At 38.6% G+C, this 19,324-nt stretch overlaps 2 protein-coding genes across 3 annotated transcripts in view; one reads left to right on the top strand and one right to left on the bottom strand.

Moving 5' to 3' along the window:
* The window catches only part of LOC5578902 (gamma-tubulin complex component 2 homolog), an 18,407-nt gene extending 12,285 nt beyond the window's left edge, over positions 1–6,122 (top strand). Inside the window, exons 6-7 of one of the 2 annotated variants that reach the window (XM_001664056.2) lie at positions 5,577–5,728; positions 5,788–6,122. In XM_001664056.2, the coding sequence (XP_001664106.1) occupies positions 5,577–5,728; positions 5,788–5,830 (195 nt within the window). In that variant the 3' untranslated portion in view covers positions 5,831–6,122. The remainder of the gene's footprint in view (positions 1–5,576; positions 5,729–5,787) is intronic. The other variant, XM_001664057.2, reaches the window with a different exon arrangement.
* Positions 6,113–19,324, bottom strand: LOC5578901 (zinc finger protein 354A). Its single transcript, XM_021841612.1, has 5 exons — positions 18,262–19,324; positions 6,829–7,036; positions 6,595–6,764; positions 6,397–6,538; positions 6,113–6,325 (listed from the first exon to the last, which is right to left on the bottom strand). The coding sequence occupies exons 1-5, from the start codon at positions 18,849–18,851 to the stop codon at positions 6,182–6,184; spliced, it is 1,254 nt and encodes a 417-aa protein (XP_021697304.1). The 5' UTR covers positions 18,852–19,324; the 3' UTR covers positions 6,113–6,181.

The following is a 19,324-nucleotide window of genomic DNA, read 5'->3' as shown; positions in this document are numbered from 1 at the left end:
TCCACAGTTATTAACTGAGATGCTTACTATGCCAATGACCATTTTTGCATGCGTATATCGTGTGGCAGGTACGAAGATACTCTATGCCCTGGGAAGTCGAGAAAATTTCCAACCCGAAAAGATCCTCGACCGGTGGGATTCGAACCCACGACCCTCAGCTTGGTCTTGCTGAATAGCTGCGCGTTTACCGCTACGGCTATCTGGGCCCCTCTATACCATTTAATTCCACTAGAGTTTGTATCCTTTGACAGATACGCGTATTTCGACCTCAACTGTAAGGCCGTCTTCAGTGTCGTGTACTAGACTCGACTCTAGTACACGACACTGAAGACGGCCTTACAGTTGAGGTCGAAATACGCGTATCTGTCAAAGGATACAAACTCTAGTGGAATTAAATGGTATAGTACTAAATTCGGTTTTTCATCTACTTTCAAATTTAGTTGTTTTCAAACTGTTCATACAACACATTTTTCTAAAAAGATGGTTTTGACTTAGCTTTTCAACAAAAACTACCCAAAACATGATTTTTAATGAAAAAATCAAATATCTTTGGATTACTTAAATTTTTTCGCCGGAAATTGATTTTTTTTCTATAAAACTTAAATTTATAAAGCATCTTGCCTTAATCACGAGATGAAAAGTGCATATATTTTTCAACATATGCAGACATATGTTTGTTTCAAAATTATTTAAAAATAGACTTTGCAACAATTTTTAAAGTTTTAACAAATGAGAAAAACTAGTTTCAGCTTTAGAGAATCTGCTTGCAGTAAATTCTGATGCAAAATTCTAGAAACTCAAGAGAAACCTACAAATACTATTATACGCATAGTTTTAACAAATGAGAAGAACTAGTTTCAGCTTTAGAGAATCTGCTTGCAGTAAATTCTGATGCAAAATTCTAGAAACTCAAGAGAAACCTACAAATACTATTATACAAATTATACAAATACTATTATTCCACAAGTTCTTAATGATATTTTTCTCAGACCCCGAGGAATGCTTCAGGAATTCTAGTAATTTTTCCAGTGATTTCTTCTGGAATACTTCCAGGAATGCTACCAACAATTTTTCAATTAATGCTTAAAATAATTTCTTAAGAATTTGGCCCAGAGTTGCTAGAGCTTTCCACCGCTTCCACAAAGGTTTATTCCTGAGCTTAACAAAAAAAAACTTACAGTAATTTTCACAGAGATTATCCTGAAAAAAAACCTAGCGTTTATCACATGATTTTCCCACTGATTTTTTGTAGCTTCTAGAAAGTTTCGCAGAGATCCTAAAGGAGCTCTTCCACTAAAATTTATTTCAGAGTTTTTGAAAAAAAAAAATGTTTTCGACATTTTTCCAAGAAACCCTATACTAATTTATACGCCTTTATTTTCCATTTATTCTAAGCTTTTTCATAAGGACTCTTTTTTTAATTTATTCGCGATTACACTCAGGAATTGCTCCAAAAATCCTTCAGGCATTGTTCGGTGAAATCGGAGTTATAAACTTATAAACTTTTCCAAGAATATCTTGATAATTTTAACTTGCGATTTCTTATAAAATTTCTCCAGAAATTCTCTCGGCATTTCTCCATCATTTTATCAAAATATGATTCCTGTGGTTCCATTTCTTGAATAATTTTTCAAATGAAATTTTCATATCTCAATGAATTCTTCTCAACTTCATCACCAGTTAACACTATAGTAATTATTAAAATTATAACCTTTCCGAATTTCTTCAAAAACAAGACTGTAAGACTTTATTCAGAGATTGAAATGTTTTTTTTTTTCAGTTATATTAGCAATTTACGAGGAGAATCTTAGAAAGCGCTTCATCAAGTATCCAAAATTTCGACATTCCTTGTGGATTTCTCAAAATTTTCTACAATAAATCTGACAAATTTCTTTGATCCTTTCCTGGAGACATCTCTTGATCTTTAAATACTTTATCAAAAAAACTTGGAGGAATTTCTGAACGAGGTTAGAATTCTTGAAGATGATCTAAATCAATTTTTTGGAAAACTTGTAGATTCGTTGAATCATGAAACGATTATTGGACGGATTTCTGATCCTTAGAAAAATTCCAGATCGAGTTCATGAAGGTATCTAAAACGAAATTCTTGGCAGAATTACTCACAGAATTCGCTAAACATCACAAATCAAACTCCTGGAAATATTATCGGTGTAATATGTGAATAAAATTTACAGCACAACGAGCAATCGTAATGGCACGAGTACGTTTTTGATGTTCATAAAAGTGAATACCATTTTAGGGAATTTTTTTTTTCTTAAGTTCAATCGTTGTTAATATCTGACTTTGACGATGACAGGCACTTTCAGATCATTTGATAATAATTCTTGGTTTTCGTGGAATTATTACAAAATAACCATTTTTTTCTTGAGTTGTTTACACACGTAAAACAAACAGATATTTTTTGAAAATACTTTTCGTTACACTTTTTTTAAGTGTTTCAAAGCCAAACTCCTATCTTTGAAAACAAATGTTTAATCATCTAATATTAAAAATTCACCAAACACTTATGGATTTTTAATAATTTCTTGAACCTGGAATTATATTCCAGAACCTGGAAAAACCTGGAAATATCAGGGGATTCTATTTCTGTAAATAAGTAGACACCCTGCTTGTGCATGCTGTATCTTTTTAATTTATCAATGAAATTTCAATCGGTTTTCTGCACATCGTTCGACTAGTATTGTACAATGTTGTAAAAATACAAATTCTCCAAAATAATGAAATTTCACACAAATGTGTAACAACGATTAGAACGGTCGATTTTTGAAGGTTATCAAAATCAATGATTGTTAGAAATTGGCTGGAAAATTCGATAATTTATATTTTTTATTTTCAAAAAAGGCTTGTTCTTCGAAAGCATCATCAATCAGAATCCTGATGGAAAAAATCAAGTTATTTTTGGAGCAACAATTTTACAGATATAGTTAAATCATTTTTCCCGTATATTTTTGAAGAAAAATATTTTAAATTTGAAGGGAATTGATATAAGTAGAATGTGTTGGTTAAAAGTACGTCCTGACGGAAGTACTAATATAGCATTAATATGAAAAATAACTTACGCCTTCATAGAGTTACTTATTAAGTCCCCACGTCACATTTAAAGCACAATAGAAACACGATTGCTTTATTCCTAGAAGACCTATCGAAGTACATTGACAATCATCAAAATTGGCAACACTGCTGTAATAAAATCCATTTTTATTTTCCATATATCATTTTCATAATATGTTATTCTGAGATTACCAATTGAAAAAATCGGAGAAAACCGTTTACAATTTGCTGTAGAATGATAAATATGCGCACATGATTTTAAAAGTATGAGACTTTTTAGTAAAACTACCATAAACAGTAAAATTTATACTTAAGACTGTGGTTTAAACTCATGATTTAGCTCTCTTTAATACAAATATAGTTTCTTTAGTAATCCAAACTAGTTTTGAACACGCTTTTCACTTTTCTCTGTTGCTGAGAGTGAAAGGATGGTGTATCAGCAAATTTGGCCATAAATGGGTAAATCACAAAAGTTACCTAATGTCAGAGAATGGTGGAATATAACTGATTTTTTTAAAGCTATACCTTTAGTCGAATAGTAAAGGATACAAACATACAATTTGTTCATAAAAATAAGGATTTTTGTTTTGCGAAAAATAATGGTAAACTTTGACGAACAGTTTTTTTGAAAAACTATTTTGCTCTTCAACCAAAAGCATTTTCTAAGATTTTATATTTTCATAGCATTATAGAATAATAGTTCAACGGTACACAGAAAACCGATTACGATTTTATCAATAATTAAAAAAGATATAGCATAAACAAAGTGTCCACTTTATAAAATGAACAGTCCTTATATGGTTCTCGAGCGATTTAGATGCCATACTGCCGTTGGTTGCACGCATATTTGTCCCGCGGGCCGCGGCCCATAAAGTTTACATAGAACAAGGAACAAGTATGCGTAGTTCACGTGCTGTAATAAAGACTCTCAAACAACCATTTTTGGAATCGGTTGTTTTCGTTCTAGTTTTCGACCAATGTTTCCTTTTTTTCAACTTTCTTCCCCGTTCCAGCGTAACGTTGTTTTCAAACCTTTCCCTTGTTTGATACCACGACGAAAATACATTAAACTAAACAGTAACGCTTGACTATGGATTGAACTCAATCGGTTTATTTTCTACACTTAAATGGTTTTATTTTCTGACTTGAACTGAATGCACAGCAAAAATACTACCGATCATTCAAAACTTTTTTTCAAAAGATCTAACTTTAATGTTCACTCTAGCGCTTTAGAGTGAGCTTTTTTCAGTAAATTGAAATATTGAATACTAAAACTCTTGTATATTTTAAACTTTAGCAATTATTTTTTAGTGCGTCAAATAAGGAACATAGTGCGTCAAATTAGGCACATTGAAGAATTGATGCGTCAAATAAGGAACCTAATATGTTCCACAAAAAGTCATTAAAACAGAAGAAAAAAACGTTTAACATATTTCAAGACTAACAATTCAAAAGGCATCATCTCAAAAAAGTAAACAATGAGAAAAATGCAATCTTGTTTTGTCAAACAATAAATCAAATTTAAATTATGAATTTAAGCATTGTATGTTAGTTTATAGTCCAGAAAGTCGATGGATAAACTGATTTATAGCTACGAATATTCATTACTATCATTTTAGCAAAAAATCCTGCTAAAAAACGAGTCAAAGGAAATGAGGCTTTTATTTCACCAAAAGCTGTGCAGCCCTGGTCCGTCGTCGATCGGCCGTTAACTTTCATAACTTTCCACGCTCGTTAATTACATGTGACAGACGGCGGAAGATGATCTGGGATAAAACTTTGTAGGCCGCAGGTACTCTTCCTCTCTTGTTGCTATGCTCACCTTAACCCACACGTTAAAAGAACTCTTGAGTAACCCGCTCGAACAAAACAGGCCTCGCAGAGTTGTGATGGCACTATTTTCTGATGGAATTTTGCTCTGTTGTGTTTTGTGCTGCATCTTCCCCACTCGTTTTTCGTTGCCTCTCTGCTTACAATTAGTATTTTTTCGCTTCCTCGCAGAGAGGCAAAGGCACGCTGCTCTAGAGTATGTCACCGAACTTTGATGATATTGAGGAGTATTATCAAGCCTGGAGAATAGTTAGTCTGTTCTATTTAAAATAACCTTAGAACGATAAAAATAATTGACTCTTTCATTTCCTCCATTATTGGAAAATGTTCCAGTAATATTGGCATTTGCTAAGATGTTTTTAACACATTCATATTATTTTGTCAAAAGGCATGTTAGAAAAATAAACACAAAAATAAAACTTGGGTATAACACGCCATAAAACACACTATCCCTGGATAGCCACACTAATTACAAGGAGAAAAAATCATTCCATAAATAATAATCGTTCATCTCAGTATCGGCTGACCATTCTCAAAAAAAAAGAAAACTAAATGTCAATTTTAACAAGCTTATTTTATGTTCACAAGAACGCAAAACTTGATTACTGATTTGGATAGTCCTATTGCCTAGATCAGACCTAAACTCACCCCAACGTATATCGTACCCTCTACAGGACGCCACATCGATGGAACCGACCGAAACATTCTCCGAACGCGTTGAGCGCTTCCACTCGGATTTCACAAACCAGCTGATGTCGCTGTTGCGGAAGATCACCGACATTGCAACTCAAAACCCTTCCCAAAAATTCATCAATCTCATTCACAGGTAATGTATAGTATTAGTAAAATTTGAAGCTGATGACATTACCTGTTTCCCTTTTTCAGAATTAACTTCAATTCCTACTACAGTGATAACTTCGACAGCTAGGAAGCCCACTGCGCCGAAACGGCTGGTAAGAAAGCTCGTAAAAGCTAATTCTCATGGACTCGTGTTGCCAAACTGGTCGTATCAGAGCCCGAGAGGGCACATATTTTTACGTTCCTTCAGAACATTTTATCTAATCCACAGAGTAATTCGAAACGCTTATTGCCAACGCTAGACAATTAGTACGTACCTTGGAAGAGATCGAAAGTGTATTTTAGATAAATCTCATTGTAAGAAAGGATATTTCGGCCCCAGTTTCTCGAACCAAGAATAATGCAATGTCTCCAATTACAAATTTGTTTGATCGTTCTTTTGCCTATATAGGAAATGGATAGAGAAATCATCTTATAAGGGCTAAGTCTCGGGTACGGCGATTCCGTCAGCAACGGGTTCGATTTCGAAAATGACCACCTGCCCTTCGCAGGTTTCCATGTGCTGCTTCTTGAGCTTCCGCGTTGGGAACACGTAGTCGCATTTGGTGCATCGCTCGACAGGTTTCTGTGAAACGGACATGGAGTAATGAAATGTTAGGTACATCTGGTGTTAGACATATATATGTTTTCGCTTACCCTTAGAGCACGTTGCTTTCCCATGAGGACTCCGGCCTTCGGTTTTACACGTGCATTAGTACTCAATCCGTGCGCCAAAAACATGTGTCGATTGTAGAAGGAATGGTACCGAAAGTCACGATTACAGCAAACGTAGTCGTCCCTACAAAGATGCGAACAATAAACCCATCGGCCAAAGTCGAGATCAAGGAAACTTACTGATACGTGATGCATAGATGCTCATTGAAATCTTCCGGTGTTGAATAAGTGCTTAAACATATGCCACACTCGAGATCTTGGGCATTCTCGTGGCGAACTTTGTGCTCCTGGAGTTTGTCGTCCGATTCGAATGAGGTACAGCAAATGTCGCACACAAAGTAGGTTTGAATCTGCAATTAAATGGAATACATGTGTGTTGGAATGCAACCTGAGAAATTAGTTGTATATACTCACGTCGTGAACCCGCTCTATGTGCATCCGCAGTTTATCCCTCCGTCCGTAGGTCATGGGGCAATGCTCGCAAGGGTATCGAATCTCAGCGTGCACCGTCCGTATGTGCCTTTTGAGGTGATTGGAAGTTTTGAACGCTAAGTCACATTGATCGCACGCAAAGTTGCGCTCTGAGGAATGTGTAAGCAAGTGTTGGCTTAACAATAATTTCCTGAAACAGTAAAATGTAAATCTTACAAGACTGTCCTTGTAAATCGTTTTTGATCAGTCCGGTGTCGAGGTCTCTCAAAAAGGAAATCAAGAGTGAAAACGGGCATGCTTTGATAGCCTTTGCCTGAATGTCAATTCGAGTCCGTGGTAATGGCTGAGACCATAATTGTCATAGAGGCTTAAAGACTGTCGCCATAGCAGAATAGGGGTTTTAACTACTTGTGAAAGATTTTGAAGAACAACTTCCAGAACCGCAGTTAAATGTAACTCTCTATAAGCAACTTGAACAAACTTTATGAAAACTGGAGTTTGATTAATTACTTCTAAAGTGAACTGATTGAACTTTTGGTTGCTTGGGCTACATCTAGCCTGTACCGTGATGCATCATTATCCGGACACTTAAGCAACGCCGAAAGTTCAAACGCTATTTTAAATATGTTTCTGCCACATTTAGTACATGTGTTATCGTCATTCACATAGGTACACGTCTAAACTTTGTATGATGGACCAAAATTATAGTTATTTTTATTTATATAACATGTAAAACATTAAATTACTGAAGCATGTCGTGTTCTTAAATTCGGACACATGCACCAAAATGCCGGACGTTTTTGAATCGAAATCCAGACAGAAGTGTTTGGGTAGACAAAACATATGAAAAACTAATAAAAGACATACAACTTAAACCTAAAATCTTCAATAAAATAGAATTCGATGCATTCATATGCTTAAAAATATATGAAAGGCTAAAACGTTGAGGAAAATTACTATAGTTTTACCTGCACCCCGTGCCAACAGCCTGCAGTTTTGGTTCACTGAAATGATCCTCAATATTAATACTTTCCTTGCGTAAATCCATTATCTGGTAACTTGTTACACTTTTTGTTATGTTATTGTACATTTTTGCACCAATTCACATTATAATATTTTCCAAAAGCTCAATAAATATAAGGTTTTTCGATGCGTCCGGATTAATGATCACTAGGCTATAAATCCGGACAGCGTTCGAGGCAGCCTAGTTTCACAACGCACATGCTTATTTGCACAAGTTTTCCCCCCCTTTCGTGCACTACACTTCAACATTATTATTCCGAACACTTTTCAGAGACGTACAATATTATAATTGCACGATTGAGTAACTTCTTCGTAAGTCAAAAGTAGCTGACGTTCTTGTCAAAAACTTCACTATTGGATTTGGTGCTTTTGAGGAACGATGTTCAACTGGTGAGGCCTCTTTGTTTTTATTTTTAATATTTTATTGCAAGGATTACTACACGAAAAAAATTTCTGTGGTAAAAAATACTATTTTAGCTGACTACGCCCATTCTTGAAACTACCATGGAATTTCAGACCAATTTACTATGCTTACGGTACATCCCACCACATTACTGGTACATTTGACAGAAATAATTTACAACAATCTGATTTCGACTACAGACATGGTAAAATTAAGCGCATTTCTGGTCTGCTGAAAATTGCCGGTGCGAGCGCTTAAGTTAACCCCCTAAATGGTAGTTTTTACCGCACATTTTTTTGCGTGTAGATGAAATTATGAATTAAAATGAAGAGCAATATTGAAAGCTATGAATATAAATTACAAACCTACATTTATTGTTTAATTTTATATTTAATTTGCTAAATACTATCAGAGTGTCCGGATATTGGTACCGTCCGGATTTTGATTCACCACGGTATCAACATGATCAAAAGCCACGTAATTGTCGATGTTTTTTAGCATGACATATTCTGAAAGGAAGCGAGCACTGTCCTGTACAAGGCTACCCAACCCGGATAAAAAATACAATACAAAAACTATATAACGTATTGTAACAGTACCATTCAATATATTGGAAATACAATACAGTATATGTAAAATGACAATACAATTACAGTACAATATATTGTTTTGAACAGTTCACTGTATGGTATATGAGATTTTTGCAATATAATGTATGGGTGGTTAAGTATCGTAACAATACAAATATAGATATTTTCTCATACAAACATTTTGAAAATACAATACGATATAATGTTTATGTAATGTCTTGATTAGCAATTTTTGTATTGTTGTACAATACAAAAACAATTCAACGAACTGTATCATGGTTGCATACGTCGTTACAGCTAATGTCAAGTGACTTCTAAAAAACTACTTATTTTTACTTTTTGAATATTTTTCACCCAACATTTCTTGCTTTCTGAACTTGTTTTGTTTATTTCTTTCAGCAAAGCTACATAGAAAAAAGCAACAGTTGTTTTACGCGAAAATAGGAATTTGACCAAAATTGTAAGGTATAAAACCAATTAAAAACAATAAAATGTTCTGTTCCAATATATTATATTGTTTTTGAATTGTATATCCAAATAAGAATAATATTGCTTCGACATTCAATTACAATACGCTGTTTTGTATCCAATACGTTATATTGTACATTAATTATTTATTCCATTCACTGAATGATACGTTTTTATCCGGGAAGACATTACCCATCTAAATGGGTGGAGTCCGGCCCCAATAATAATAACTAACTTACTTGGAACAAACGGGAGATGGGCAGATTTTGTGGACGATTCTCAGCCATGATTGCATACAATTTCAATCGGTCTTCTTTATATGCTGAGATATCGTAATGCATAGTTTACCGTTTACACTGTGTTTGACCGCTTTTGGCATTTCCAATCAGTGGTTCGAATGATTTTCCGCTACTTCACCCGTATTAATATCATGTTCATTTGTCCTGATAGCAACCGATCAACATAATTGAACACGTGGATGTGCCCAAGTGCTTGAAAACCTCAGGAAGCGTTGCATAGCTAAGTTGCTTCACCAACGCGAACAGAAATTTTCTAAGTCCAAACCGTAAACAACAAGGCCACGAAACGTCAAACACTTAGAAATTTTTACCTTAGCAACCGCGGCATGCAGTCCCCTATTACAGCAAACGCAGAAACACTTCATGCATGTGAAAAGGCGGTGAAAGCGATCAATTCGATTACAAATATTATGCCCAACATAGGTGGTCCAAGAAGCAATAAGGGGCGTATCACCATCGATACTAAGATACGGTACCCAAACCTGGAGCGCGGCGCTATAGGCCATACGGATTCGAGATAAGATAAACAGCGCGTTCTAACTTATTACCATCCGGTTGGCAAGCACCAAGGACAACCAGCACGACGAAGTGAACTCCCACCTGACACAATTCCTATTAGACCATGACTTCTTCAAGAAGTATCTGCTTTGTATCGGACACGAGTTGAAACCATTTGGTTCCGAGTTGATAAAAAAAAACGTTGTAACATGTTAAGTTCGATTGCCTGGAGGTTCAACAAGCGATCACGATTTTTGGAATATGATTGGTGGTGCGAATAATGTCTGGCTTACGACTAACTGGCGAATAGAGCGCATAACGAAATGTAGAGAGCAATGCTTTACGCCGGGACTCGTCGGACCGTAGGACGTACGATTAAGGAGACCATCAGGCGCAAGGATGGAAAAAAATCAGCTCTAACGACAAACAACACGGTATTTGAACGGTCCAAGAGGGCCATCGTTCTTGCAGCAACATGATTTCAACACCTCACCACGCGCGCTAATCATAGATATATCGAGCATCCGATAAACTGTTTGTCGTAGGACAAAGGGTTTGTCGGATATTGTAACAAGTTGCGATTAATGCGAATCAATTTAAAATTCACGGATAAACTTGCTCACATTCCATGCACGATTGACTTTAGGATCAAAAATTGTATGCTAGAAGTCATATCGCAGAGTGAAAGCGTGAAAATCTTCCAAAATTTATGAATTCGCTTTGCGAACAATTGATCGTTAGCACACATGCCGAGCGATTCATTTTTCGCGGAGCGAAGTTTGTTGTGATGGCTTGACGACTAAGGGTTTATCGTTGTTGCTATGATCGCATGACAAAGAACAACCACGATGCATCATTTGTTTTATCATGATCAGTAGATTTCCATCTTTGATCAGGCGCGTAGTTGAGCAGATCCGCCAAGCACTAGATAATGAGTCGCGCCTGTAAGCGGAAATCACCCTCCATACAGAATTCCAAGAACAAACCCCGGCACTTGACCGCCTTATAGCGAGAAAATGGTTTCGGGAAAATGTTCACCGTTGGGAATTATCTCCGCCGGAGTAGACTAGGGTCACTGTCGGGGACTAGCCGAGTAGATCGCGAAATTGCATTAGCAAGGGATGTGACAGTTAACAACCAGACATCGCTCGCGTCGGACGTACTTATTGCCTCTTGCTTTCCTTCGCAGCTCGTAAAGGATCGCGCAGAAATCATCAAACGATACCATGATGCACCAACTCCTGGACATCTAGGGTTTCATAAACACTTTCCAAGCTCACTTCTGTTGGCCTAAAATGAGAGAAAACATTGGACAGTACGTCAGAAGTTGCGAAGTGTGCAAAGCACCAAATGCCACCATGATCCCGAATATGCAAAGTCTAAAACCTGCTAGAAAACCGCGGGAACTAGTGTTCGGTAGACTTTGTTGGTCTACTGACCCGCTCGAAGCGTGGTAACACAGTCCTGCTAGTTGTGGTGGATTAGATAACGAAGTGCGTCATCGCTCATCTCATACGCAGTGCAGTTTCAGGTAAAATGGTAGAGTTCTTGGAACAGCAAGTCTTTCTGAAGTTCTCACGTCCTAGGATCATTCTCCTAGATAATGGGAGACAGTTTGAGTCTTTGGCATTCAAATCTCTCCTCTCTCGGCACAAAATCACGCACATGAGAACAGCATTCTATTCGCCGATAATAAACAACGCTGAACGCGTCAATCGGGTGCTCATCACCTGTGTTCTGGATGAGAACCATGCAAGATGGGACGACAACTTGGCCGCTATAACGGCAGCGATCAACAGCGCCAAACATCAAGTAACAGGAGTAAGTCCCCATTTTGCAAACTTCGGAAGAGACCTTCTACTTCACACCTGTACACTCAGGAGGAGTTGAATCACCAGAAGATTCAAAGACAGGCACAGGACATGCGTCTATCGACACTGAAAAGAATCCAGGAGTTTGTGCTGCAGCGAATAGAGAAAAAACATGAAAAAATCAAACAGATACAATCGAAGAACGTTCCAGGTGGATTTCAAGGTTGGCGACGTCGTTTGGAGACGCATTTTTACGCAATCTTCCAAAGCAGATCGTATAAACAAGAAGCTAGACTCGAAATTTATTCCAGCTCTGGCGAGGCAGATCCTGGGGAAGAACATCTACTTACTGGAGGACGTCGAAGATGGGAAAGTAGGCCACTATTATGCAAAGGTCATCAAGGCGGATTAAGCATGTTTGGCAAAGCCTGTCAACAATGAGTTCTACGCTCCAAAAATCCGAGCCAAATCTGGAAAATGGCAGCCAAGTCAGGTGTGATGAGCAATAACTTCTTGATGACTACCGCTCCACCTTGACAGAGCTATGAAAACAGCTTTCCTGCATACCACGCTCTTCCTATCGAAGATGAAAGCACACGCCATGCGGTTATAACCAAAGAGTCAAAGCCCATGACTCTCACCAGATGTTGAGGATTTTTTTGCGGTCATCAAACGTTTCCGTCGCACCAGGAAGTAGATCGTTTGTCGTTCGCGATCCGGGAGAAATCGTACATTGTACTCTTGGAAACGAAATGCAGGAAACTCATCTGGTATACTGTGTCTTGCATAGGAGGAGTGGAGACCCAAAGTTCGACGACCAAAAATCGGTTCGGCGCGGAGTCGAAGCTTACGGCCACTATCAGACGCAGCGAGGTATCATCTGGATATGCTGAGGGTGTATGAGGACTAGATCCTAGGACCACTAGGTCAAACCTATCAACCACTCTCGCAACTGTGTGCTCTTAGAGATCAAATAGAAGGAGATCGTCGCACGCTACCAATCTGACCCTTAAATGGAAGCGGTCAATGCTGTGTAATGACACAACATCAAGAATTCCAGTCTATGCGGATTATGACGCAGTGACGGAGCGGGTTCATGACCTCCAACCGTCGATGAGTCACGCAACCGTCGTCGACCACATGATTACTTTCATTAGGGATGAGGAGTGGAAGCACTACTTTTCGGGCATTTCTAACGGAGTGCGAGTCCTTGGTGGGGATTGCTTATCAAACCTTCCGGTCCGCCTCATAGTTACGTACTATTTGGTGCTGGGTGTAGTTCTTGTTTTTCCAGCTGTATTGAAAAGCATGAGCCATAGTCTTTGGCATACAATCGGGTCTTTCTTTAGCAGAAAAGAACCGAAATGTCTATCGACGACCGGTGATTGCTAGCAGATATAGTGGAGAGCTTGTCTTGATACGTTCATCGCTTCAAGCTAGTTGAAAAACTGAATACACTGATTGCCTGTCGATCAGAGCCGAACTAGGCATAGATCGTCTACATACATCTGAATCTACATGTCTCCGATGTATTACATCGTTCCAGGTGGGAGTTATCTGATATGTGAATATGGTACCATAACAGAATTTTCCATCTGAACGAAGTGATAAATCATAATATTCCGCAAACTGTATCACACATCTACAGAATGTATTGCGTGAAGTTAAGACACAGCAGAGTATTGGGTACATAGGACCAAGTCCCTGCCGGGTGGCGCGAAACTGATGAGCGATAGACAATAGAATCAACAACACTGCCATAAGGGATAGTAAGCATGTGACTATTGTCGAAACTATGATTAGGAGGCAAATCAACATCCCAAGATCAAATTTTTGTTACAACCCAATGTAGGTATTATTAAATTAGGCTGTAGAAAATGATAAATATCTGATCACTTAGGAACCTTGCAACACCCTGGGCTTGGGATTATATTTTCCAGGGAGCGATGAATTTTGATAATTGATCGCTGTTGTTAGTAGTTTTGATTAGATGTTGGGTAAATTTCAAAGCAATGGCAACCTTTTTATTACAAAATTTAGATTTTATCTTCTGACCTAAAGATTCTGGTTAAACTACTGTACTATGCAGTTGGGCTGCACTACGCTATCACTCATCAAAATTACTTTCACTTCGGGAAAATATAATTTCAAACTGGCGAGAAGATTACAGACTGAGGGTGGGTTAGGAGCACAATCAGACCCTTGAATGTGCAATGTGGGGTAGTAATTGGGAATGCCATTGACGGTTTGTAATCTTCTACGAGGTTTTCGAAAACCAACAGGGCGCGTGCACCGGGTTGCGGATAGGAGCAAAGGGAGTTCAATAGCATCTACCTAAAATAATAGAGCAAAAAGCCGTTCCATGATTAGGTAATGTTAAGCGATCTTCTATGGTGTTCTAGTACTATAAAATTCTTCACTCACTGGGAATTCTGGCCTTGATAATATCAATAGTGATAAAAACATAAAATAATACCTAATACTTAATAAGTACAATGTAGCTTTAATGTAGTAATAAATGAAATAAAATCAATTTTCTATACTTGACAAGGTTTTGAAGACAATCAATGAGTGAAAGAACTACCTATTAGAAAAGCCACATCAGCTAAGTCTATACATATACAAATGTTGGTCATAGGGTCATGGCGAGCATTCGATATGTATGTCTATGACTGATTCTGATCTAATAGGGGCACTAGAAGACCACGCGGACAATTTCGAAACAAATTATTTTTATACATCGGTCTTACGTTCCGAAAGGCTCAGCTATGCTGCAAAGTAATTTTATAAGTTATTCATTACTGCTGTTTAATTGTTTATAATTCTAACAAAACTACATAATTAACTCATTACTAATCACTGTTCCTATATTCTCTTTTTCTCTCCTTCTTATCTGTTGCATGATTATGATCATCACTAATATAATGCATGAGCATGCACAATAAGAATAATTTCAGGATTGAAAGCAGTACATGGATACCTGGATAGAATAGCTTCGAAAAGGGCGCTCAAAATATAATATTTCTGATCAGGGAAGTATTATTATCAAGGGTATGTAAAATTTTTCCATTATTAACACTTAGATCACACAAACAAATGAACTAATAATATCAATTATTTTTAAAATATTTTTATGTAAATCAGCATCGTCAATCAGTGTAAAAACAGATAAAGTTTGTAAAGTTATCACCATCGATTAAATTGCGCTCTGTATAGTAATGTTCATTCAGTATCAAAATCTCCTAAAGCGTCGCATTGTGCCATCAGCAGCCCTTAGCATCACTCTCATATTGTTGTTATTTTGTTGTTTATAAAATTTCTAGAAAGCGATCAGCATATTCTTTCTTACTTGTACAATGGCCGATCTATTTGGAATTTTAATAAGTCAAATCAAACTTCAAAACTCAAATTAAATTGCTTTCAGCACATTTACATTTTGCAGCATTAATCGCATTACTGTGTCAAGTCTTCTCCATTCCCTATACCCTACCCCAACCCTTCTTATCCTTTCCGATGGTGTTCAAGTGGTCCGCATAGACTATTACGGCCATTACCTATCCCTTACCCCGGCTTTGGACTGACTTGCGCTCTCATTGCCCCACCAAACGCTGCAAAATGAAATGAAAATGAATGATCACTTAGGAACCTTGCAACAGGTAATAAATGCCCGTAGTCTGTTTTATTCGAATACACATGTATAAATTGTTAAAATTGCCGAATCATACGCGGAATTTATTAAACTGATCATGAAATTAGGACTGAAATCATAATGATGATAGATTATCAACTTTCCTTTCGTCTTGCTATTTGTTACCGTTAGAATCACCAAACTGATTGGTTTCCCACTACTTACACCAATACAACAGCACGAAAACTGAAGTATTATAATCGCGCGTTGGAACTTTCAATATCCATATATTACATCAATAGTGAATTCTTGTATGTAGCCAGTATAAATAACAGAATCATCAACTTCTTGAACATTCTTCAACTGAAAACAGGATGCTTGTTTTATCAAACATGCTCAATCTGCACCTAAAATCTCGGATCCAAATAGTTTTCTAAATAAAAATTGTATCTAAATAAAACGTGTAGGCCAACAAAACATAATTGAGTAGGAGTTTACAAGTTACTTAGCACATGAAAAGCAGTTTAAATTAATCTATTACTAGATCAACACTAATGCTCACATTTTTATATTCTCATTTCATCATGGTCCTCATTGCTCGAGCGGAGACGAACACCCTGGAGATGGAAAAAATCGACAGCGCTACGATAAGGAAACGTAACAGATGAGAAACTATCGATACATTTATCAATTATAAAACCCCGTTTTAATGTTAACACTTTGTTTCTGTTTTTTCTGTTTTTTTCGTTTCAGCAATCAAATAACCGATCCAACTCTACTATCTTTTCGTTTCTTCTTCGTTATACTTATAGTCCTTCTGGCACTGAACCGAGTGGTGCGCCTTCCGCTTTCTTACTGGTGCTGTTTTTCCTGTACATTTGGCATAGTGTCGGAGGTGGTGTACTGTATTTGCTATACAACGCACTACTTTCGATATTGTGCTTGGCGTGTGGGGAAGCAGTACTAGTGGTGAAGCGGAGGGCGCCATTCGGTTTAGTGCCAGAGGGACTATATCTATTTAATGTATCTGAAGCTTGTGGGACCGCTTTAATTCCGGCGCCTGCTTGTGGAAGATCCCGGTGTGCTAAACGGTATAGGACATGTTAACGGGGGAGGCTTGGTAGGTCCTCACCCAGCCCGTGTCTAGATGGGCGGATAATTGTCTGCCAGGGTGTGGATTGAGCAATTACAGCAATTACAATTTCTAACGGAGTGCGAGTCCTTAGATTGAATCTATTAAGGCAAATTCCATCGTTTATTACAATTGAAAACGAGATCACGATGGTCTCGTACATTGACCAGCCTAAATCATGCCAACGATCTACCGGACCTTATCACCCTGGCACAAAGTATCCACCTGCTGAAAAATTGTCACAAATATCGGCAGCATCAAAATCATTCGACGTGTTGCTTGATCCAGATGGCTTGACGAATGGACTGATGATAATGCATCAAACTCTTCCACTGAGCACAATTGAGCTACAAACAGGCGACGACGTGTGACCCTTTAAATAAACGATTTGGTAAAAAGAATGGGCATCCGTTATTGCGCGGTTGTCACTCTGGATCTGAAGAATATGTTCAAGTAAAGCGATAGCCAAACCTGCGAAGCGGAAACAGCCATCCCACCTATTTCGGAAGTAAATAAAGCTATCGAGAGATGGAGTTGCTGCACCTTTCCCAAGTACCGCGATCTTGAATATGCAGGGATGAGCATGTCATAAACTTGACGGGCAGACGTGGAGCGATTGAATGGTGGGTACAGCACCACGATGAGCACCTGAATTGTACAAATGATACAGGAACAGAGGGTCACAGCAGTGAACATTTGAATCTAACCAGCTCCTATAAATGAAGTCAAGGATGTCAAGAATAAAAATCAACAGCTCAAGAACAACAAGGACACTGGCAAGGATGGTTGGGAGCAGAATTCTTCAAGATGGTCATGGAGGTATAGGTCGTTTGCCTGCATCGGCTAATAGTCAGAATCTTGGCGTCTGAACAGCTACCGAAGGTTTCCGCAAGGATAAACTAAAAGGGTGATAAATGGAATGTAAAAATTTTTGTGCTATAATTACCCTGAATGTCGCTTATAACGCGCTATCTAGATTCTATCGCCTATAGCAGCAAACGGTCCGTGGAAAGTTATCAAGCTGATTTTATTAACGATCAAAACTTTTCCGAACCAGAGCTGTGAATACCAAAATCCTACCCACTTACCTGCCCACCTTGCAGATGTGTAGCAAATGAATAACATGATATTGATGATCTTGGCGATCACGAAGCCTTAACCAGAATTGGCCACAACCTCCTGAACAGGAAATCTGTTCATAACTTGTATCGCGGCTGCCACCTTCTATGCGCAACCCAGAGCTCGTTATCAGGCGGAACTTGATACGGCTTTGCAATAATCGCATCGTCACAAAGCTTCTTGATATATGTGAGTTATGTGTATTGGCCAATTGGCCTAAGATCTGCTTTCGCCTTCAAGTATGCAGATAATTTTAAGTTAAGCGTATATTGGCAGTTTCTACATGTAATCTCGTGCTCGTAAGATAACCCGTTTCCTCATACTTCCAGCACATTTAGGATCTGCCCAGGCCTTCGAAAGCCACTACCCGGTATCCAGAGCACATTTCGAAATCTTGTCTCACACTGCTATTAATTATCTAAAGCTTTTGAAATTGGTACTTACTGTTTGAATCCCAATCCGCACTCATGACACTCGAACAGACACCGACCCACGTGAACTTTGGTTGCGTGCCGTTGCTGTTCCAGCTCGCTGCGGAACATCTCGTCGCACATCGTACACCGGATCGTCGGTTCCCGTAGGCGTTCGTGACTCCGCAGATGGTTCTCCAGCGCAATCAGGTGCTTGGTGATCTTGCCACACACCATACAGATGTGCGTACTGTGGACGTCGTTCTTGTGCTGCCTCAGCAGATCCACCGAATCGCACAGCTCCCCTTCGCAAGCCACCCGATGGCAGGAAAGTATATCCGTCGCATCGGCATGGGCCCTCGCCAAATGCAACTCGAACTGAGAAGGGAATGTAGTTTTGAAAGTGCAATTCAGGTTGCACTGTTGCTCTTCCACCTGCTCCTCTGGTATTCGGAACTGTCGTCGTCTAGTGGGAGGTCCATCCATATCATCATCTGATCTAACAGCATCCATCCCCATTTCGTAATCTTCGTCGTCTTCGGCGCCTTCGATCAGCGTGTATTCAGACTTCATATCTTCTTCAATGCCAGCACTCTGACTAGCATTCACGCTGGACACTTCCATATCGGACAAGGCTCTTCCTGCGAATCAGGATCAACCTCAGCACAAACGTCGTCATCATTCTGTTGATCTTCCAGCGCCCTTTGGAATTCTTCCAGAAAGCTAGACGGTATTGTTTTGTTCTCGACCTCATCCACAGGAAGATCCATCAGTTCCTCACAGATCGCATCATCGTCAACGGTTTCTACCTTGATGCAAATCGTCGAAGCTATGTCGTACTGGTCGAATTCCGCCAGCAGGTCCTCTGCACCAACGTCCTCCCGGTCACACAGGTCCAAATCCTTGAACAGAATTTGTAGTCTGTTCCTTTCCTTGTCGAACAGCTCCACCATTTCTTCCGGATTTCCGTTCTTCACCTCGGCGAGGGCGCGGGAGAAACGGTGTATCAAATCCAGCTTCCGTTTGTACTTGAACACGAACTCGAACACCTCCAGACAAGTCTCGCACACCTCCACCGGGAGATAGCAGGCCAGTTC

The sequence above is a fragment of the Aedes aegypti genome, chromosome 2 (genome assembly GCF_002204515.2).
Source record: "Aedes aegypti strain LVP_AGWG chromosome 2, AaegL5.0 Primary Assembly, whole genome shotgun sequence".
Taxonomy (NCBI): domain Eukaryota; kingdom Metazoa; phylum Arthropoda; class Insecta; order Diptera; family Culicidae; genus Aedes; species Aedes aegypti.
The sequence above is the reverse complement of the archived record's forward strand: the minus strand, read 5'-3'. Positions and strand labels throughout refer to the sequence as shown.

What these genes read in the sequence shown, in the direction of transcription:
- LOC5578901 (XM_021841612.1), bottom strand. Translation starts at nt 18,851, where the DNA reads ATGGAAGTGTCCAGCGTGAATGCTAGTCAGAGTGCTGGCATTGAAGAA. An exon ending in TGCGGATTGGGATTCAAACA is followed by an intron (nt 7,037 to 18,261) that starts GTAAGTACCAAT and finishes TTACTGTTTCAG; the next exon opens with GAAATTATTGTTAAGCCAAC. An exon ending in CATCTATGCATCACGTATCA is followed by an intron (nt 6,539 to 6,594) that starts GTAAGTTTCCTT and finishes GCATCTTTGTAG; the next exon opens with GGACGACTACGTTTGCTGTA.